At 40.4% G+C, this 20,919-nt stretch overlaps 2 protein-coding genes across 2 annotated transcripts; both read left to right on the forward strand.

The window, feature by feature from the left end:
• Positions 1–1,878: 1,878 nt before the first annotated feature.
• LOC145438267 (4-trimethylaminobutyraldehyde dehydrogenase-like) lies at positions 1,879–6,204 on the forward strand. Its single transcript, XM_080315654.1, has one exon. It carries the CDS (start codon positions 3,745–3,747, stop codon positions 5,281–5,283), a length of 1,539 nt encoding a protein of 512 aa, XP_080171780.1. The 5' UTR covers positions 1,879–3,744; the 3' UTR covers positions 5,284–6,204.
• LOC145438275 (cyclic AMP receptor-like protein A) lies at positions 6,199–19,116 on the forward strand. The gene is made up of 8 exons (XM_080315665.1): positions 6,199–6,328; positions 6,404–6,456; positions 12,287–12,459; positions 13,343–13,514; positions 14,417–14,455; positions 14,518–14,724; positions 16,089–16,239; positions 17,436–19,116. The coding sequence occupies exons 1-8, from the start codon at positions 6,284–6,286 to the stop codon at positions 17,592–17,594; spliced, it is 999 nt and encodes a 332-aa protein (XP_080171791.1). The 5' UTR covers positions 6,199–6,283; the 3' UTR covers positions 17,595–19,116.
• Positions 19,117–20,919: the final 1,803 nt, after the last annotated feature.

Genomic DNA, 20,919 nt, shown 5'->3' on the forward strand with positions numbered 1-20,919 from the left:
TGCGACCTTCTCGTAAAATTACTCGATTCGGGATTGTCGACTGAGTGACTGAGCTCGGTATCCGCAGCTATCCTGCTAGGCGCTCAGCAATCACGGATAGTATGGAGGAGAAAAAACGGGGGCGCAGACTAGATGACCTCACGGCCGTATCGGAACTCCGTCGTCAAAGCATCACGATGGTGCAGGCGAAAAAAGAATATCATATCTCTGGTATTACTACGGACGAAACAATATATGAAACTGTCACGGGGAATAGTATTATATCAAAACATCGTTGCTTGCGTTGCGTAGGATATGTAGCTATAAAATCAGGTCTGTATGGCAACCATTGTCATTCTGTGACCCCGTGACGTATAGTTAGCTACATTTTGGGTGTTGTTTGTTCTATTTATCCATTTTATTATCGGTGTCGAGGAAGGTATTAGTACGCTCTACAGCTGTTACACCAATGAACTCTTTGCCGATTGGACATTTCTATTCCAGGGGGTTCTTAACCAGGTAACCCATCGGGGTACGAAGCACCTCACCACGGTGCACGAGATGCATTGTAGAATTGGTCTATATGCTGTGGAATATTTTATTGGCCAATTTATTCAACTGGAAAATAGTACTGGCGCTATGCGCGATTCTATGAATGGGCTTCCTGATTTTCATGTACCATCAGAAATTGTGTTGAAAATGGTCAGGGGCAACGAGAAATATCATTGGAATCATAGAGGGTGCCTGATGCATCATCTTCTATATGATGTCTATAACTCATTAATTAAAGGAAAATTGTGCCCCCACAAAAACAATTTTATTCAAATATTTGATAATATGAATTTTTTCCGTGTCAAGCGGGAATACTACAAGAGTAAATTATATATCTAAGATGATTGTGGAATGCCTGTCTATAAGGTCCCGTCAAAAAAGGCCTACTTGGAAATAATACAGTGGATATCCTCATTATTGATGCTGCGGCCCGCGGCGTCATCAAAACTAGGAAATTGGCCCGCGAACTCATTTGAGTTTGAGACCTCTGGTGTAGTGTGTGTCTTGGGCAGATGAATTGATCAACGGGAGCGGCGTATCCTGAATGCAACATAGCGGCGTGGTAAAGCGCTATGCTTGCGGTATCTGACGTCGTGCATGGAAAGTCCTAAGAGTTTTGGGGGTTCGGGCTCGATATTGAACTCTACTCCTCGGCTGGTAGATATCGATGAAAGTTGGTAGGAATGGAGTTCTAGGACTTGACTTGGTGGTAACCGACAGGCAGATTATTTATTTGGTACAATGCGAGTTGGCACAAATATTCCAAACTTGACAATTACAGCGATACGACCACCAGTCAGCTGTATAATCATTAATCATGGCTAAATGATGTTCCATCGATAATATCATATCACTGTCGGGCGGTAACACAAAACAGCCTAAATAAAACGCAACCACCGTACGGTGAAAGTGAATTGAAAATGACTCGACTTGACTCAAGTCAAAACTATAATTTAGGTGAGTTTGACTTGTGACTGAGTTACACAACCCTGCCACCAGCGCTTTGGAACATATTCTGCGTATAGTAACGAACTGGGTAACTAAACCGTCGATGACGGGGTGCATTACCAATACGCCAACTCCCTGATTTAGACCCTATTCGCCGGATGATCTTGATATAATTTCGTATGAATAAAAGTTCGAGTGTTTGGTACATCTTGTGTGTGGGTCAAAAGTTGAGTACAGAACCGATTTCTCAGTCATCTGACGTGAATTATATGCATCATAATTCGAAAGTCTTTATCATAGTTTTGGGGAGTAGGGGCGATTTTATTCTTTTATCCCTGTCGGATCACGATGAAGTTTTGTGGGATTATATTTCCCAGATATGATATAGAATAGGGATTCTGTTTTGTCAGTTTATATAACTAGGGTTATCATATGTCCTCCTTTTGCAGGAAATCGGAAATATTCTCCGAGGACGCCTAAATATCTACCTTTTTGGAAATCCGTTCTTCTTTATAGCTTCGACAGCTAGAAAACGCCATAAATGACGCGAGTGAAAAATACAATCTGACGATTATTGATTATTACTGAGTGGTCTTGTCCATGAACTCACTTTTGTGATTCATCCGTTACATGCGTATCACAAGATCAAGCGCTTTAGTCAATAAATTTCGATGGCTGAAAAATTTTACGGTCATTAGCGAAACAACACAACTTTGCGGTTGCCGCCGAAGGTATGTCCTATCCGCTATCCATCTGTTCTCTATATCTGATATATGTTGTAGCCTATGTGAGAGGTGTATGGGCTACTTGGGTCACTTACGCCATGTTGATCGAGAGTGTTTACTCCCTATAATGATGCAGACATAGAGGAAGAAATATTCTGGAAGATATGAGAATGAGCTACTCCGCTATAAAGTATACCGGCGGACGGAGGTGCGGTTATGGTGTGGTGTGGTATTCAAGCGCGACGGATACCGGATTTTAGACGCGATACCAATAACCGCGATATATTCAGACAATATTAAAAAGATATGGCAATCAAGCTTGAGGCGCATTTAGAAAAGAGAGATATTTGAGAGCATTTACCGATTTATTGGAACAGCTTCACAGTCATATAGTCATTATGGTATCAATCATCAATGCATGCATGGACAAGAACATGAAATAAACTATTAAGGCTGCATCTGGTGGGCATTTGTTAGCTATAACAAATATATCAGTATTCCTATAGTCTCACTACAAAAAAAATTAGACAAATTTCGTCTCAAATGTAAGACATGAGGATGATTTGGTCTCATTTTCAGCAATTTCAGTCTTGCTGATGAAGTGAGGTCTTGAAATTGAGACTGATTCAGCTTTTTAAAGACCATATAAAATTGTCACAATCATTCGGTCTTAAAAATCAGACCAATCAAGCGCAGCTTATGAGACATATTGTGCTTGATGAGACATTTTTTGCTGTGTCAGTTTTTTTTGTCTCGTTTTGAGACAAATTTTGCAGTTTTTTTAGTCTCATTTTACCCACTCACCACAAATGCTAGTTTTGACTTAGACAACCGTATATATATTATTATAAATATTACATGTGAGTAGTAAGTGGCATGTACCTTGATAACGTCAGGTAGTGAATATCTTGTAAACTCCTTAGTACAGTATTATCCCAACACTGCAACTACAGGTCTCTCTCGTGCTTCCCCTTCGCTCGGACCCCAACATTGAAAAGGAGATTTTCGATCAATTTGTGTCTTACTTTTGAGACAGAAAGTACTTGGTAAGACCAATCGGTCTTTAAGACTTTTTTTTCTAAAAATCAATTTGAGACATCAAGACAAAATTTGTCCAATTTTTTTTTGTAGTGAGCAGTATAGCTGATTATAATACAGATCTGTGACTGGTCTATTATCATGTTCTAAGACTTACATCATCGTCATCATGAAATTTGACAATATTTGTTGCCTCTAATGGATGATACCTATCTGTCTTGAAGTGTAATATCGATAGCGATAATCGGTTGGGCTATGATATAGATACCACCGTCTCGTCGATATGGCAATATAGGGATATTAAGCAACTCGATTTAATGTTGTGTCAGTGTTTCTAAATATAAATAATATAACAAAATAGATATTTAGGGCCAGCTTGTCATGAGGTTGAGTTGCGGTTGGCATTGCCATTTTCTTATTTTTTATAGTACGACTCTCTGAATCCAGGTGATAAATCACAATATTTATATTATTAACTGGAATAAAGACATATCCGATCGAGATGATTAATACATGCGGATCATTGCGATTGCTGAGAAAAGCATGGAGCAGGTGTTCGTCAACCGTTTCTCAATCGTACAATTTACCTCTGAATTTCGTCAACGGCGTACGGACGGACCCAACCGATCCAACTTCAGAAATAATGAATGTGGAGGAACCAGCCACTGGGCGATTATTAAAGTCCGTCCCAGGAAGTGGCCAGGGCGATGTCAACGCCGCTGTCGAAAACGCAAAAAATGCGCAGGAAGAATGGGGGCAAATGTCCGGCACGGAAAGAGCCAAGTTTTTGTTTAACGCTGCTAGAATTCTCGAAGCCCGGCAGGAAGAAGTGGCGCATTTGGAAGTCACAGATACTGGTAAACCGATATGGGAGGCTAGATTTGACGTTCAAACTGCCATCGATTCGTTGACTTATTATGCGGGGCTAGCCCCTACTATATGCGGACAGCATTTTAATTTACCAAACGGATCATTCGGTTACTCGCGACGCGAACCTCTCGGAGTAGTAGTTGGAATTGGCGCTTGGAATTATCCAATACAAATGGCAGGTTGGAAGTCGGCGCCCGCTTTAGCCTGCGGTAATTCGGTGATATACAAACCATCGCAGTTTACACCGTTAACGGCTGTTGTACTCGGTGAAGTATTTGCGGAAGCAGGTCTACCCGATGGATTATATAACGTGATTCAAGGTGGTGTGAAAACCGGCGAATATTTAACGAATCACAACGACGTCGCGAAAGTCACTTTCACAGGCAGTGTCGAAACCGGCACAAAAATCATGACCGCGTGCGCGAACGGAATTAAACACGTCACGTTAGAATTAGGCGGTAAATCGCCGCTTATCATATTCGAAGATGCAGACGTAGACAACGCAGTCAACGGTGCGTTAATGGCAAACTTCTTAACGCAAGGACAAGTCTGTTCAAACGGCACTCGCGTGTTTATACATTCTTCCATTTTTGAAAAAGTAGTATCGAAACTTGTCGCACGTGTAAAAGCAATCAAACACAGTGATCCTCACTTGGATGATTGTAAAATGGGTGCGATGATCAATGCCGAGCAAGCTGATAAAGTTTTGGGGTATATAAACCGTGCCAGAAATGAAGGTGCTGAAATCTTAGCCGGTGGTGAGCTAGTTCAAATGGAAGATGCAAAATTGCGAGGTGGTAAATATATCTCACCGTGTATCTTAAAAACCACTGACGACGCCGAGATATCTCGCGAGGAAGTTTTTGGACCTGTCATGAACGTGTATTCTTTTGACTCAGAAGACGAAGTGCTGATAAGAGCGAATGACACTAAATTTGGTCTTGCGGCTGGAGTTTTCACGAAAGATCTGGCAAGGGCGCATAGATGTGTGGCTAACATCAAAGCTGGAAGTTGTTACATTAATAATTACAATATATATCCGACAGAATTACCATTTGGTGGATATAAAATGTCAGGCCTGGGCCGTGAAAATGGTACAGTCACCTTGGAATATTTCACTCAACTGAAATCTGTTTATGTGGAAAGTGGAGATGTTTATTGCCCGCTGTAGGATGTTAACTAGATCTATTTTCGTTGATGCAGTTTATTACGTTTGCGTGGCTCTAATTGGGACAAAAAAATCTCCAACTAAGACCAAGAAGTCGGGTGCAATATCTACTCGATGTTATCAATGTTTTGCCAGCTACATCCAGGTCAGGACTAAATTATACACTTGGAAGTATCGATCATGACGTGTTTCATGAAGTTTTGTATCAATTCTACATCGTGACGCATCTCTTGAGTGCGTAATGCGCGAGGTGCTGCATGACTTACGAGTAGGTGGCTGGCATTAGTTCTTGACAGGATTACGATTATGATTAAATTATGAAATTAATATATTTATTATGACTCCTGATTTTGTCTGTTTTTACATGATTGAAGCTTGTTGATGTATTTGTGTGGCAAGGATTTTATTTCACTCACTGTGTATGCTATGGAAGGGTGCTCTCAGATATTTCACCATGTTCTCAAATGAATGTGTTTGAGTTGACATCATAGTCACATGAGTCTTCTGTATGGTATTCTGTTACAATAATAATAATCATTCATTGCATACACGCGGCAGTGAGTGAGTGGGATACATTGTGGTTATTTATTGACGCTTATGAACCATCAATAGGCAAAAAATTTCAGACAGCCTAATGATATCGCCGTTTATTCCGAATTTTCCTTTGCTGAAAATAAAATTGTGATCTCACTGGTTGAAGTGTTGCCCGGATTATGATTTGCTTTGTTTACATGAACAATCAATAATGTGAGCTTATGTCCCATGAAATGCCATATCGCCGTACTAGTCAATTGTAGTGCTATTGTTTCATTGAAGCTGAAGCATCACGTGATCTGTTCAACCGAGATTTTGGCAAGATAGCCTATAAATAGCAATTTTTCGCTGCCAGCAATCATTCTAATTCAACCGAAACTCGTTTCTCAGCTTAAATTATTTATTCCCGACTAGGGTCGACACTGGTATTTCTCAAATTGTCAGATTAGTGGAGCCGTGTTATCTGAGAATGTCATGGAATTGTACCTTGTTCGAGGGTGATGAGCAAAAATGTGTAAGTAGCATCATTTCTGTTACCGGTACTTGTATGTGGTCATCTGAACTTTGTTCAGGGATGTTATGTTTTTAGGATGTCATCGTTGGACTGAAAAGGGGGTTTGGCTCTTTATCACTGATTGGTTGGTAAGTCTATTGCATCTTAAATTCTTGGAATAGTAGGCATAAACTACTCATATGTTTTAGTGACTTCAACTGCAGAATAATGAATTTATGATGCCGCTTTTAATCTACTCTGAGAGAACAACCATGCTTCCCTTCATCAAACTCAAATAATACTTATTTGCTGAACCTTGGTATAACTGCGGTCTGCAGGTTTGGTGTAAAATTATCTCTATTGCAGTTGTAGTATTTTCTTAAGGTAATTGAATAACAGGAGGCAAAATATTGGAAATCCATTTCTTATTGGTCATTGATTTCATAGCTCTCCGTAGTACTGGGGTAGTCATAACAAAGTGCGGTATAATTACTTGTTCGGAGTTTTGCCTGCTACTACCTAAAGTGGTTGGGTGTTAGCTACATCTACAATCTACATCAGTGGTTTTTAACCTTGCCTCCAGCGCCCCCCAAGGGGCGCTGGCGATTTTGAAGGGGGCGAAAACGCTCAGGGGTGATATGAGGGGCGCTGGGCTCAGAGGGGCGGTATGGGGGGCGCTGGAGAAAAATGGCTTTGCAGTATAGATGATGTGGTGGTAGGACATATCCCTAATGAGCATAGGCGCTGAACTCAGGTATGCTAGGTATGCCGCGCATACCCAGGAATTTTTTTGGGTATGCCGCATACCCAGAATTCGGTTTGGTCTGTTACTGACTGGCTGGTGAATTGATCGATTTAGAAATAAGCGTTTCGTAGTGCTGCTGAACACGTAAGTAAACCGGCAGCAATACGTTCAGGCGCTTAACAATACTCCGTCCTTCAGTTACAATTCAGTTGTCCGTATTTTATCAGTGTTGCGCGCGGCCTCGGCCAATTAGCCGGAAGCGCGTTTCCAATTTGCGAGAATCGTTTGTGCACAATGTAACGCAGAGGTCTCAAACTCAAATGTGCTCGCGGGCCAATTTCCTAATTTGTGATGACCCGCGGGCCGCAGCATCAATAAATAGGGGTATTCAATGTATAATATCCAACTAGGCCTTATTTAACGGCACCTTGCAGACAGGCATTCCACAACCATCGAGAAAATGCAATTTACTATTAAAATAGTTTTTGTGCCGGGCATAATTTGTTAGAAATAATGAGTTTAGACATCATGCGAGAGGACGCATGATGATATCGTAAAAGCTGTCGAGTTGTAATATTGCAGCTATTGCACCTTTGAAATGCCACAATTTTATGTAGAATATTTTAGAATTCACTAAAGATTGATCTGATATCAGAGCATGTGAGTGGTGTAGCTTAATCGGGGTTTCTGATATACTCGTGATAAGTATAGGCCATTGTTACTGTTATTGCCAAAGTCAAATTAAATCAGCGTTAAGTTTTCTTCGATTAATATTGGAACAGATCAATTACAACTTAAATATAATCATCATTCATTGATCCATAGTAATAGCATTGTTTTTTACCGTTTTAGCGATCGTACCCCTTGTACTTTCACTTAGATTTCCAGTGCCCCCTGTCGATTTTCAACACAATTTCTGATGGGACCTATAACAATCAGAAAGCCCATTCACATAAAACTGCGCGTAGCGCGAAGAATATTTTCCAGTTGAATAAATTAGCCCAGAAAATATTCCAAGGCTTGTGGCCAATTTCCACAATGCATCTGGTACCCCCTACGGTTCTTTGTACCGCCAAGGGGATACGGACCCCTGGTTAGGAACCCCTGGAATACAAGTGACTGATCGCGGAAGAATCCATTGGTGTTGCAGCTGTGGAGCGTACCACTACCTTACTCGCCACCGATAATAACATGGACAGAGAGCACAAACAACATCCAGGATGTAAATATACGTCACGGGGGCCACAGAATTCCAATGGTTTCCATACAGACCTGATTAGATTTCTATATTCTATATACCCTACGCAACGCAAGCTAGGGGGTTTTGATATATTACTATTCCCCACGACAGCTTCCTAGATTTTTGCGTCCGTAGGATTGCCATGTCACTATTCCGAGAGTCAAGTCCTTTTCTGATTTTAACGTTCGACCCTACTCAACTCGAGTCATTTTTAGTTTATCACTCAGTCAATCCAAAATCGAGTAATTTGACGAATTGTCGCACCAAACAAAATCACACTTTTCAGTCACGAATCATCAACGGTTCATGTTTTGTCATCATGAACCTGAAATGTGACGTAATAGCGCACTGCATGGTAGATTTCAGGAAGCGATGTGATAGTGAAGTTTGTTTCGATTTCAGGTTTTTGTAGTAGTTTTAGGGTGAACTTTAAGTTCCTAAATCTAAAAAAAGATATATGACACTAGAATGTATTGTCGAATACTTGAAATTGGAAAATGCCTTCGCGGGCCGCACAAAATGTTCTCGAGGGCCGCATGCGGCCCGCGGGCCGCGTGTTTGAGACCTCTGATGTAACGCAACGCGATCTCAACGCTGAGATGATTGCGAAATTAGGTCATCGTAGCAGGCCTGATTGATCGCGTCTCCGTCAGGTCTGGTTCCGCTGGCTTGATGAATCGCATCTGCAATAGGCCCGGTGCGCACTATACCATCACTGGCCTGCGCACGATAACATCGTTGGCCTACACAATTGCGTCTGCGTGGTTCGAAGTATATCATTGCCGGCCTAACTATCGCGTCTCCGGCCTAGCATGCTTTGGCTCCTATCTATCGGTTGTGATTAAAGATTGATATCACGAAACTTACTGACATCGAATGTCCGCAAAAATGTGTGACTTGTGCGTACATGCGTACCTGATTTCCGCTAATACTTGAACATAACCAATAACCATCAGAAGATGCGAGTCAAGGCTTGAGTTTTGAGAAAGGTTTGAACCACCTGAAATCGATGCGGATTCCATTATAGAACACACTCCATAACAACTCGGCTATGCGCCTGAATATTTGATCAAACGCGAGTGGTCAGAAGACGCAACGCGAGGCAACAAGACCGAGAACTCGATACTAAAGATGTAAATTTCTATAAATGCGCGAAATGTTGCGATTGTCATCTCCTGCTGTGATGGAACATGATATCTTATGCGCCGGCCGGAACTATCGCTTCTTTTGTGATTGTGATGTCAGACTGGCTCAGACATTGAACAATGAACATGGACGGAATTGATTGAAATACATACTGACCGTGAACAGACAGCGGCGTAATTGATTTTGACTAACGCTAATACTAAAACAGAACGATCAGAAAATGTCTTGCAGGCTCTTTGATATTGAAACTTCTAACTCCTATGAAATCAAAGTCACTAATGAATAGAGTCCAAAACAGACTTTCTATTTGGGAAAATAATTCCTGCAACCTTATTAGCCGTCGCCGAAGATGCGTATTCGTTTGTTCTCGAGGCGGAGTGATTGAAATCACCCGATTGTCGGCGCGTGTGTTGGCGAATATGTTGCGGAGATTGCGAGCTCGCTAATTGACTACACAGTCGCACGCGTTGGTAATCTTATGGTAGCGTAATGTGTCGAGTATATTACACAAGGATGCTGATCCGATCGATGTATTATCGGCATTGGTGCATGTACTTGACCATAATAAACTGATGCTACCTTGGTAAATTTGAATTGGATTCAATCAATTCAGCAAGCAGCCGGCTGGCTACGCGGCCTGCTTAATCATATCGTAATTTTGTCACCATATACAAGTGCCCTGGTGATATTGAACGCTTGCGAGTCGGCTAATTTGCCAATTCTGGCGCACTATGACGTCATCCCTTTGTGACGTCATCGATTTCGCATACCTAGGGAAAATTAGAGTTCAGCGCCTATGCTAATGAGTATTCAGAGTAAATTAACACCGAAAACTTCGTTATATATAGCCTACAAAAGACATATAGGTTTAATTGTCCATGGGCGCCTAAATGACTGGCACCGAATGTTCCTGTCTTGGCAATCTGAACCCCAGAAGACGAATTCCATCTGGCAGGGAAAAATTATATGCAAGTGAAGAAATACCACTCTGAAATCGTGTGCGTCTTTTAGTTAAGTACGATTGGGCGACAGGGATATCTAAAACTAGATATTCCTGTTGGGCGATTCTATATTTTTTGATATAGCAGACAGGAGGTTACGAAAAAACATCATGCAACGAAGTCATACCAACGGGCTTGCCCGCCCGATTATGTTTAATTATCAGTTACGGGCCCTACAGTTTCCAAGACACCTCACAATGTTCGCTCTAAGTTTTGATGAGTCTGCGTACAGTCTGCGTTGACCCTTGGACAACAGTGCGTAACGACTAAAAAAAGGTCATAACTTCGGATTTGTTGTGCGCAACGTAGATTTACTGTGCGCAGAGACCGCGCACTGCGCACGTGCGCAGCTTAGAGGGAACATTGCACCTCACTCAGCTCTACCGGTAAATCTGGTAACGTGAGCATAGAGGACAAGAAATTGATAGCAATATATATGCAATTCCCGATCTTACTGACCGATTTAATTATGAATTATCGAAAGTTTTCGCGCTTAGCACTGGCTCGCTAAACAGTACAGCTGATTCCTGGCAAAAGCGAACGACGTGATGGGGGGCCCTATGGGATCCCAAGACCCAAGTCTTTTCGAGGGCCTGACGAAGTGCTGTTTCGTTCCTGCCAACGGGTATACGCCCGAAGATGTATAATTATTATTGAGGGGTCCTACCTTTTCAATCACACATCACTCAGCTTTATCGGTAAATCTGTTTACGCGAGCAGAGAGAGGATAAAAATGATCTCAATATACATGCAATTCCCGATCATATTGACCAATTCAATCATTAATTAGTGAAATTTTTCGCGCGTCTGGGCGAGAATAGCTGCCTCCTAGTGTCAGCAAATAGCGGATAGCCGAAGGGGGGTCTGGGGGCAAAGCCCCCCGGAAGTTTGGTTTATCACCCGATGGGGGGCCCAAGACCAACGGTTTTTTTGGGGGGGCTGACGAAGTGCTGTTACGGCCCTGGTAACGAATTAATTGTACCCAAGGGCACGCCCAAGTATGTTTAATTATTAATTACGTGCCCTTTATTTTCCCATACAACAGCTCACTCAGCGCTACTGGTAAATCTGATTACGTGGGCTGAGAGGATAAAAAGTTTATAGCGACTTATAATATATGTAATTACCACCTATTCATTCATGCATTAGAGAAAACTTTGGTACCTAGGGCGACCAGGCCACACAAACTTTGCTGACCATCGAAATCACGCTACGGGGTTCTTGGGGGCAAAGCCTTCAGAAGTTTGGTTTATCACGGTATGGGTGCGCAAGGCAATCGTTTTTTGGGGGTTGACGAAGTGCTGTTACGGACCTCCATCTTACTCATTGTCTTCATTACATTCCTTACAATATGAGTGTGGGGGCGCTGGAGCACGATAATTTTTGAAAGGGGGCGCTGGAGGAAAAAAGGTTAAGAACAACTGATCTACATAGACACAACAACACTGGCTGCTTAGACCACCTATATGCTATAGAGATAAAGGACCAAAATATAAACACACGTAAAATCATAAATCTCTAGGTCTCTAACTTCCTTTCCAAATCAAGCAATTGTTGCGTCATAGACATGCTCCCGTTTATTTATGTTTGGGTTCTCATGCCATCGCATTTGTCTTGTAGAATTTTCTGTTACGGTTTGTCGTTATAATCCTTAGGCTATCCTAGATTTAATTCCTCTGCGGTTAAGCTTTTGAGGAATTATTGGTTTGTGCTGTTTAGCCGGAAGTGACTTTTGAAGCACAACAGTAGGCTATATAGTGTCCATTTGATGGCTTCATGCTTCAACGTAACTCAACTTGAAGTTTTGTAAAGGCACAGTAATTTATACTTTGTGCATTTTTTCGCAGCGCTTTTATGATTGTAACGATATGGCTCTTTGGCAAGTACCAAGTCAGATCGCAGCGGCTGATCTTGTACCTAACGATAGCTGCGTTTTTCGACACGATCGGTTACATGATGGGCAAACTCACAGTGGACGGGCCGCAGTGTGACTTTGAAGCGTGGTGGATGACATACTTTGGTAAGAACCGATTTCGGATATTCGTGGTGTTTTAACTTCATGGTGTGTCGCGAGGTGGTGTTGCCGTGTGATAAAAATGATTGTGGCGCGGGGATTGAAGATTGCAAATCAAAAGTGCTGTATCGTAAGCAATCAGGGTCGCTACTCAAGTAGAAGTAAACGTAACACCGTAAATTAATAGGGTAGTTCAAAGGTACCTTTTTTTTCAGACTTTTGCGCCTATCAGCTAAAATTGTTAGGTTGGCTAAAAAAACGTGGAGCACCAAATTTGGATCAATTCCTACGAGTAGAAGCGAAGCTATTAGTTTCTAAATTTTGAATTTATTATCAAATAATTGAAAAACTGTCTATTTTACGGGCTAACCCATGAAATTGTTGAGTTGTCTTCAAAAATTATGCAAAATAAATTTAACTCAATTCCAGCTCGTAGTTATTCGAGTTTTTGATTCGTAATTCTTGGACTACCCACAGCAATTACTATTTTTTTCCAAATCCAAGATTTTCTACTCGGCCAACTGGAGAATTTTAGCTAATGGCCTCCAAAATCTGACAAAAAGTTACTTTCAAACAACCCTATTGAAGACGTTACTTCTACTTAAAATTTCTGTTCATCTTTGCTCTTTTACTTTGATTTGTTCAAGATATTGGAATTGCTCATGCCGAGAGAAAGCACATAGCTTTCTTCAGATACCTAGCAACTCTGTTTTAGCAACTTGTTAAGGTTGAATGACGACTGAAATTTCAGTGCCGTGGTGTACGAAATTCATCATCAATGACCAAATTCGGTAAATTCGGCAAATTGTCACTATAATTCATCTAGATTGACTTTTTGCATTTTTGTCTGCAATTATAACAGGCGAAAATGATGTTTTCTTGCCTCTAGATTGGACTGTGCTGGCCTGGACTAGCTGCATTACGTTCGACTTGTACATGTTGCTAACACGCAGACAACTTACCTCTCATTGGAAATACCATGTCATCTGTTGGGTGGTGCCGCTCGTTATAAGCTTCTTGCCCTTTATCGGCGACAACTACGGCCCGGCGGGAGCTTGGTGGTGAGTTTTTGTGCTGACTTTATATAAAAAGCCTAGAAATTCGATTCGACAGATATTTTTCATGGAACATTACTGAAGTGATCATAATGTAAGATGTGATTGAAAAATGTTTCAAAAATTTTTGACCAGGTATTTCCGTGGCCGGATCAATCATAGTATTCAGATTTTTGTCGTGTGATGAAAGTTTTTTTACTTTAATTCAGAATATTCAGTAGCAAAGTTGCCTACTTCCAGTCCTGCAGACTACCCAAGTTCGTTTTTGGTACTTCCACCTTTACTTCAGAAGTTTTTTGGAACAACTACATTTTTTCAAATACGTAAAATGACTCGAGTCGAGTCAATAGTATACTCGAGTCATGCACAATGAGACCAAGACGGCCAGGACCGACATATCATTGTAACTTGAAAAAATATTTATATTACCATATTATTGGTATCTTGTCTGTCAGTCCTGATATATGGAAAATAGGGCCAGAAACTGTTAAAACTGAGGAAAATACGTTATTTTGAATGCGAGCCATTCTGTATCACTCGAGCAGAGTTGCAAAAGTGGGTTGATCCGAATTGAACTGAAAACTGAATAGTGAACATAATGTCTATGACTCTGACTGGACCCTCTGCTCACTGACTTGGACTCGTACTTGACTCGGTGCTGAATTGAAAATGACTTGAGTCAAAACTATAAAAGTAAGATTGAATTACGACTCGGAACCCAGTGACTTATATACAACCCTGTAGTGCACCAAGCTTCAAATAGTTTTAATTCTGGAATTGTAATCATTTCAGCGTTGTCACTGCAATGTTATCAACCCAATATTCTTACTCTTAACGCTCAGCTTATAGCCTAGACCCAATATGTTCTCCCATCGTTTTCCTTGTTGTGACAAACGCTGACTTTTCAGCTGGATAAAGCATGATTCACCGATATGGAGATTTTGCATGTAAGTTCTTTTCAAAATTTATTTTCGCGATCGGAGTTTCACGTTCAATCGCGGTGTCGCAGATGGTATATTCCGCTTTTCGTGACGCTGATCGGCATGCTGATCCTGTGGTCGCGAACCATTTACCTACACAAGCGCCGGGCCACTCTGCCCGGCGGTCAAGACATAAATTCTGAGAGGATGAGGACGCTGATTGAGGAAGACATGAAGACGCTTCGATGGTACCCGCTGGTGTACCTTTTGTTATCTTTTTTCCCGTTAGTGTTAAGGTGAGTGTTTTGTTCTACTTGCTGTTTTTATTTGTCAATTTTTCACTTCCTAATGGCTGAAGTTACGGACGACACAAACTTGGGGGGTGCGGACTTGAAAATCCATGTAGGATTCCGTTCATACAAAATAAATTATTGCAAAATGTACTTTGAAGCAGTATGATTGATAAAAAATTGGATTTTCAAATTAATCTCTATTCCACAGGGAAATCACAAAAAAAATTGTTTTTGCATTGCATAATTGGTTATAATAGTAGTTACAGTGAGCAGCATTGCACTGCACAGTATAATAATTGCACTGCTGCCCACCACAACTACTATTATTACCAATTACGCAATCCAAAGACAAATTTTTTTGTGATTTCCTTGTGGAATAGAGATTAATTTGAAAATCCAATTTTTTATTAATCATACTGCTTCAAGGTACATTTTGCAATATTTGTTGTGTGTGTGAACGGAATCCTACATGATTTTCTAGTCAGCACCCCCCCAATTTTGTTTCGTCCTCAACTTTCTTGACCCCAGAACTGTATAATTATACATTTTAAGTGATCCTCCACCATCATCAAAGCAAAAAAATACGGAATTTAAAGATTTTTGCATGCAGCGCCACCTAGTGACAAGAGAATTTTGAATCGCAATATCCTTTGAACCGCTGGAGATTTTTCAACTCATTTTTTTTAATGTACCCAGAATTCAAAACAGAACAGCATTTGTAAATACTGTACAATTCTGAGGGTATGCATTACAAATGTCGGAAAATTCGCTAAATTATAATGGAATGAGTCTAAAGAGTTTTGTCATAGTCTGCTGTGTACATCTCGATAACCAACAATCGCAGTTACTTCATCAAGGTCGCGTAGAATTTATTTGATTTCAGAAGGGTCTAAATCAGTCCCAGGCTGTTACACAACCCCCTGGACTGTGAATCATGTACTCAACGCCCCCTAGACCCCTAACCCCAACACAAAGTTGTTATGTTTATCGCACACATCAACTACATTAACGCTTATTGATATCTTATGTTGTTCATTTTCTCTGACCGTTCGGAAAAATTCACATTTTACATACCGTCTTATTGGACATTTCGATTTTTCATGTTCTGAATTCTCTTGGAGAATATACAAACTGCCAATCTGGATACCAGATTGATAAAAGCAGACGCAATATTCCCTCGCACTGAATACCTGAATCCAGAGTCCTTGAAAATTGTAATGTGTATTGTATTAGCGTGAAAATAGTTAATTTTCAATCCAATTTCTGTGAAAATCCTGCTCCAAAGCCCCAAGGGCAATATTTCCTCACTGGTGTAGACATTCACTGATATTGTTGTATTATGTCGTTTATTAGATGTTCTATTTCAGAATCCACAACGCCTTCACCGATCAAGGGCAAGATGTTTACTTCTTGTGGATAATGACGTCGATAACGGCGCCGCTGCAAGGTGCTTGTAACGCGGTCGTGTTTGGTCTTGACCCTGACACGCGGTCGAAATTAACGTGGCTTCAATACAGGGTAAGATCAGTAAATTGTGATATTACCTTGCTGCAAGTAAGACTGTTTCAGTTAGGGGTCATATTTTTCTGAAGTTGACCCGGAATGATTTACGGCACCGAGTTAGGCCAGTCATCGACACTAAAAAGTTGAATTTAAGGACAAGTTCCTTGAAATTATTAGGATTTGAGATACTCGAATCAATCCGTATTCAAGGAACTGTAGCATAACTCAGTGTTGTATACTTCAACAAAATCAATAGCGTGAAAATAGTTGACCCAGTGAAAATACAATTTTCGGCGGTCTAGCCTGAACGTTCGTCAAATCAGAAAGTACCTCAAATTTAAACGACAGTGAAACAATCAAGCTATCAATTTACATGTGGTGCCAAATGTTTCCAGTAAAAAGTTAGTGGCATGAAAAATCATGAAAACTTGAAAAAAATTGAATGAAAAATCGAAAAAGTTGCAAAAAGTTGCATGAAAAAATGGAGAGAAGTTGCAAAAAGTCGCAATATAAGATTCCTCCAAACAGCTTAAAACACCATACTACATAACTTCCGAGTATTTTGGAAGCTGTAAAAAAGTTTCAAAAACTTGCCCTACTCATTACAAGTAAAATTTGCGATTTCAAAAGGTATGTCAAACCTACTTCAAGTAGAAATAGAAAATGAAAGGTCCTAGAAGTAGGCCTACTCGCATGAATAGTTTCAAACAGTAGATTGTGCCGACAGAAAGAAATTAAGTTTCATTTTCAGTAACATTTTAGAGCATTTGGTCGGATTTTAAAGTAGTCGGAGGGAGCATTTTAACAAACTCCAACACTCCGAAAATTATACGTTCATTCCATTTTCAGTTTTCATTATTGTCAGGTGAATCGGCCTGTTCTTTTAATTTGAAATAATCGAGTTTTGACGGTCCGCCGATGTGGGAAACTTGATAACAGGCGATCTCTTTGCCCCATTTATTCGAGATTTCATGCCGGCGATGTCATATATGTTGATACAATTGTTGATATACTATATTCTTTCCAATTCTCTACTAGTTACAGCCGATATTATTCGGGTTCATTTCAATATGAATATCATATTCAATTAATAAGAACTGTAATGGCCCTTGTCACTAACATTTGAGACCATCTGGTTCGACTTTAAGGTAGTAGCATTTTAACAAACTCAGACTCTACAGCCCTAGTTTTATCGACGTCGCATTTTCCAGATGGCTTTCACCAGTCGGTTTTCCACGAAACAAATCATCCAAGAGTACCCGGTCAACGAGGGCGGTAATATTGACGGGGGTGAGCACACTCGAACGTCCTCGGCGGGCAGCGACACTGTTCCATACGGAGCTTTTGATATTCCGACGAAAACACAGTAGTATTGTCAGTGCTGGGTGTCTCGCTCAGGAGGTGATATATGCGCCTTGGGTAGTGTTTGCAACGCAGCTTTACATACCTCATATGATTTTTTCTTATTCCTATCTCGTTGGTTTTCTCGATTACCATTACTATTTACGATCACCACAATCGACCCATTTCGCGGACCTTAATGGGATATTTGTTAGCATTGTTTTCTGTTCGTTTTAATGTGGCGCGAGTGAGATAAGTATACAGAACACACAGCTGTGTGTCAACCAGACATGACGCAATTACAGTATCAATGATTATGATTACTTGGGAAACACGCGATTACGATTCCAGCCAAATCTCTCAGTATTTGATTGTGACTACATTGAAAAAGTGATCGCGTATATCGACGATTATGTGTCATATTTTGCTTCCTTGAAATTAGGCCGAACACATATTCGTTCCGAGGCAATGTAATTATTATAACGATTGCTACGGGGCTGCGTCATATGAGAACAATTTTTGGAAAATTTTGACACCGTTTGCCTATTACGTCACAATATACTCAATCCGATATTATCCGTAGCACAACTTTATCAACGAGCATTTGTCAATTTCAGTTCTAGATGGCCGAGTTACATTTTACAGCTGTAATCAATTATGATTACTTGAAAATACTGTAACTGTCGAAATTAGTTAAGAATATATCACGAATACCCCACGTGACAACTCATGTGATTGACAGAATAAAATCTGTTTTGAGCTGCACATTAACAAGTTATTTTTATATCAGTGCCACCCCTAATCTAATTCAAGCACTACTCATCATTGGCCTGTCACGCTACTGAACTGCAAATTGATTGTCACGCAAATGACCATCATCGGCAGTCAAATGTACGCCGTTTTGATTCCTGATTCAAATCAGATGCCACTCCGCGGGCTATCATTCCGTTAAGCCTTTGCCATTCACGCTAAATTCACGGCAAGTAAAGAATGGTTATGGAGATATCGGCATCGTTTTCACACGCGGTAAAAATCGTGATTTACCATTTTGCACTAATTCATAATAGGTAGGGTAACCGAGTACTTTGAGGCACTGATGTAGATTTAGCCTGCTTGCTCAACTGATGTTGGTTTTGCTGACAGCACTTATTCACGTATGCGAGATGTCAGGTGATGGTGGAAGTGGTATATCAATTGCACTGCTTATAGTTTTTGCGCAATCTATTCTGGTTCGTGGCCCCGGCTTCGTATGGTCTACCTGTTTTTGAAACTTTCGAGAATATATTTTCAATAATTCAGTATATATTGCTGTATACGGTTTAAAACCGTTTTGACATTTCCATCCGTTTATTATTCTAACGTCGTTTTTGAAATCGGGCGTCCCGATATTTTTTGTTCAATTATATTCTTGGTAATTTTTGGTAGTGATACAATTTGTGAGATTGCACTCTATTTGACGTGATTCAAGTGTTTCGTGTTTAGCGCGAAGGTTCTTGCGGAGGTCTAATATATATATAATGTGTTCAGTAATATATTCATCGCTCAAAACTGGTCGAGTTGTCGTGCGTGCATTCCATGCGATGGTCGTGACTAGGGGTGGGCGAAATCGAGTACCTGAGTGATTCGATTCTGAATCACGTATTATGCTTCGAGTCGAGTAATCGAGTATCACTCATTATGACATCACAACAGAATATAATATGTCAAAGTTCAAATATGTACCCTTTATGCCACCACAAAGAACATAATGCCTTTTATCCGTTACCTTAGAGATACTTTGGTATTTTTTCGACCATACTGATTTCATTGCACTTCTTGACAATGCTGTGGGATGATCATGACTTCGGAAATGTGTTATTTCCAGTAAAGTTCGCAGCTTTAAACTATGTCTCGGATGCCGCGACACGACCAATCGAGGTTTCAAGGATCCCTCACTGGAAAATAGTATCAAAACTATAATTCTCGTTAGTAAATTACCATTCAGTTGCGAGGAGAGTATAATTTCAGTACTCGAAAAAATCGTCTTTTACTACTCGACTCGAATCATTAAAATTAATACTCGATTCAGATTCGAGTACTCGAACCATTGTGCCCAGCCCTAGTCGTGACACGTGGTAATAGGTCTGTTAAGTAGGTCAAGTGGGGCGCTGTCCGAGGTGGTAGCAAAATCGGGCTAGAACAATCGTTCTCAACCGCCAGTTCGTCAAATATATTCCAATTCTATTCTCAGATGCAAAATATAAGAGGTCTGATACTTGTACATTAATTATGAGCTAAAGCACAAAAGTTGAAAGTGATTTAGAACGTAGTTTGGACGCCACCTTTCGAGATATTGATTTCATTGACTACTTTTGGATCGTCATGTGTCACTATGTTGCAAATGCTGTACCTATACCTATATATAGCACTCGTTTAAGACTAGTAAGATGTTAAAGCTAGGACGTCTATATAAAACAAAATTCGACGATATTCGACAGTACAATTCGGCGACAATTGATGGTAGGCTATTATAGAATCAAGCAAACAGAGGAACGCATTTATTTATTTTAAAAGAAACTCAACACTCATCAGTCAAAATCGATTTGGTTGTTTTAATAGGGTTACCATATTTTCGTATCAGGAAATAAGGAGAACACTTTTGTCGTAGGGTTACCATATTTTGGAAATCTGAAAAGAAGACACTTTTTTAAACTTTTCAGACTTGCAAAACTGGTGGAAAATCCTGAAAAATGGTAAATTTTTCCCACTTCGTGGTCGGTTGACTAAAAAAAGAAAGGTCAACTTTCTCGCTCAGCGCCCAAAATACAGTTTTTCCTTTCACAATATCAGATGGTTGACTAAAAAAAGGTCAACTTTCCGGCTCATCTCCCGAAATAGCCGCTGGAGCGTTACTTCAGTGCTAGTTTTACTGTATCTCAGTCGATTTTGCCATATATTTAACCAAAATTTCTCAAAAAAGAGGACAAAATCTCAAAAAAGAGGACATTTGGGCGTCCACCGAGGACACTTTCAAAAAAGAGGACAAATCCTCTTAAAAGAGGACGTATGGTAACCCTATTTTATCGAATCATGAACGCAGATCTAGCTGATTTTGAAATGGTTACTGAAAATCTTGCTGCGTTGACTGAAAAAGGATCATTGAATCCGATTCGACTGAATGACCGTCTCGATTAGCTTAGCTGTCATGGATGTAGAGGAGGACGAAAGTACATTCCGTTGTCCTCGGAGGACATTTTCGATTTCCTGAAAAGGAGGACAAATCCCCCTCCTAAATGAGAACATATGGTAACACTGTAGGTACTTTATTCGCTTACCCATTTTAAGTTATCTTGGGTTAATTTTAATTCAGTACGC

The sequence above is a fragment of the Botryllus schlosseri genome, chromosome 4, assembly GCF_051294905.1.
Source record: "Botryllus schlosseri isolate E-star chromosome 4, Bs_hap1, whole genome shotgun sequence".
In the NCBI taxonomy this organism is placed as follows: Eukaryota; Metazoa; Chordata; class Ascidiacea; order Stolidobranchia; family Styelidae; genus Botryllus; species Botryllus schlosseri.

Coding starts and splice junctions, on each gene's coding strand:
- LOC145438267 (XM_080315654.1), top strand. CDS start 3,745: ATGATTAATACATGCGGATCATTGCGATTGCTGAGAAAAGCATGGAGC.
- LOC145438275 (XM_080315665.1), top strand. CDS start 6,284: ATGTCATGGAATTGTACCTTGTTCGAGGGTGATGAGCAAAAATGT. Junction 6,457..12,286: donor TCTTTATCACTGATTGGTTG/GTAAGTCTATTG, acceptor ATTTTTTCGCAG/CGCTTTTATGATTGTAACGA. Junction 16,240..17,435: donor TAACGTGGCTTCAATACAGG/GTAAGATCAGTA, acceptor CGCATTTTCCAG/ATGGCTTTCACCAGTCGGTT.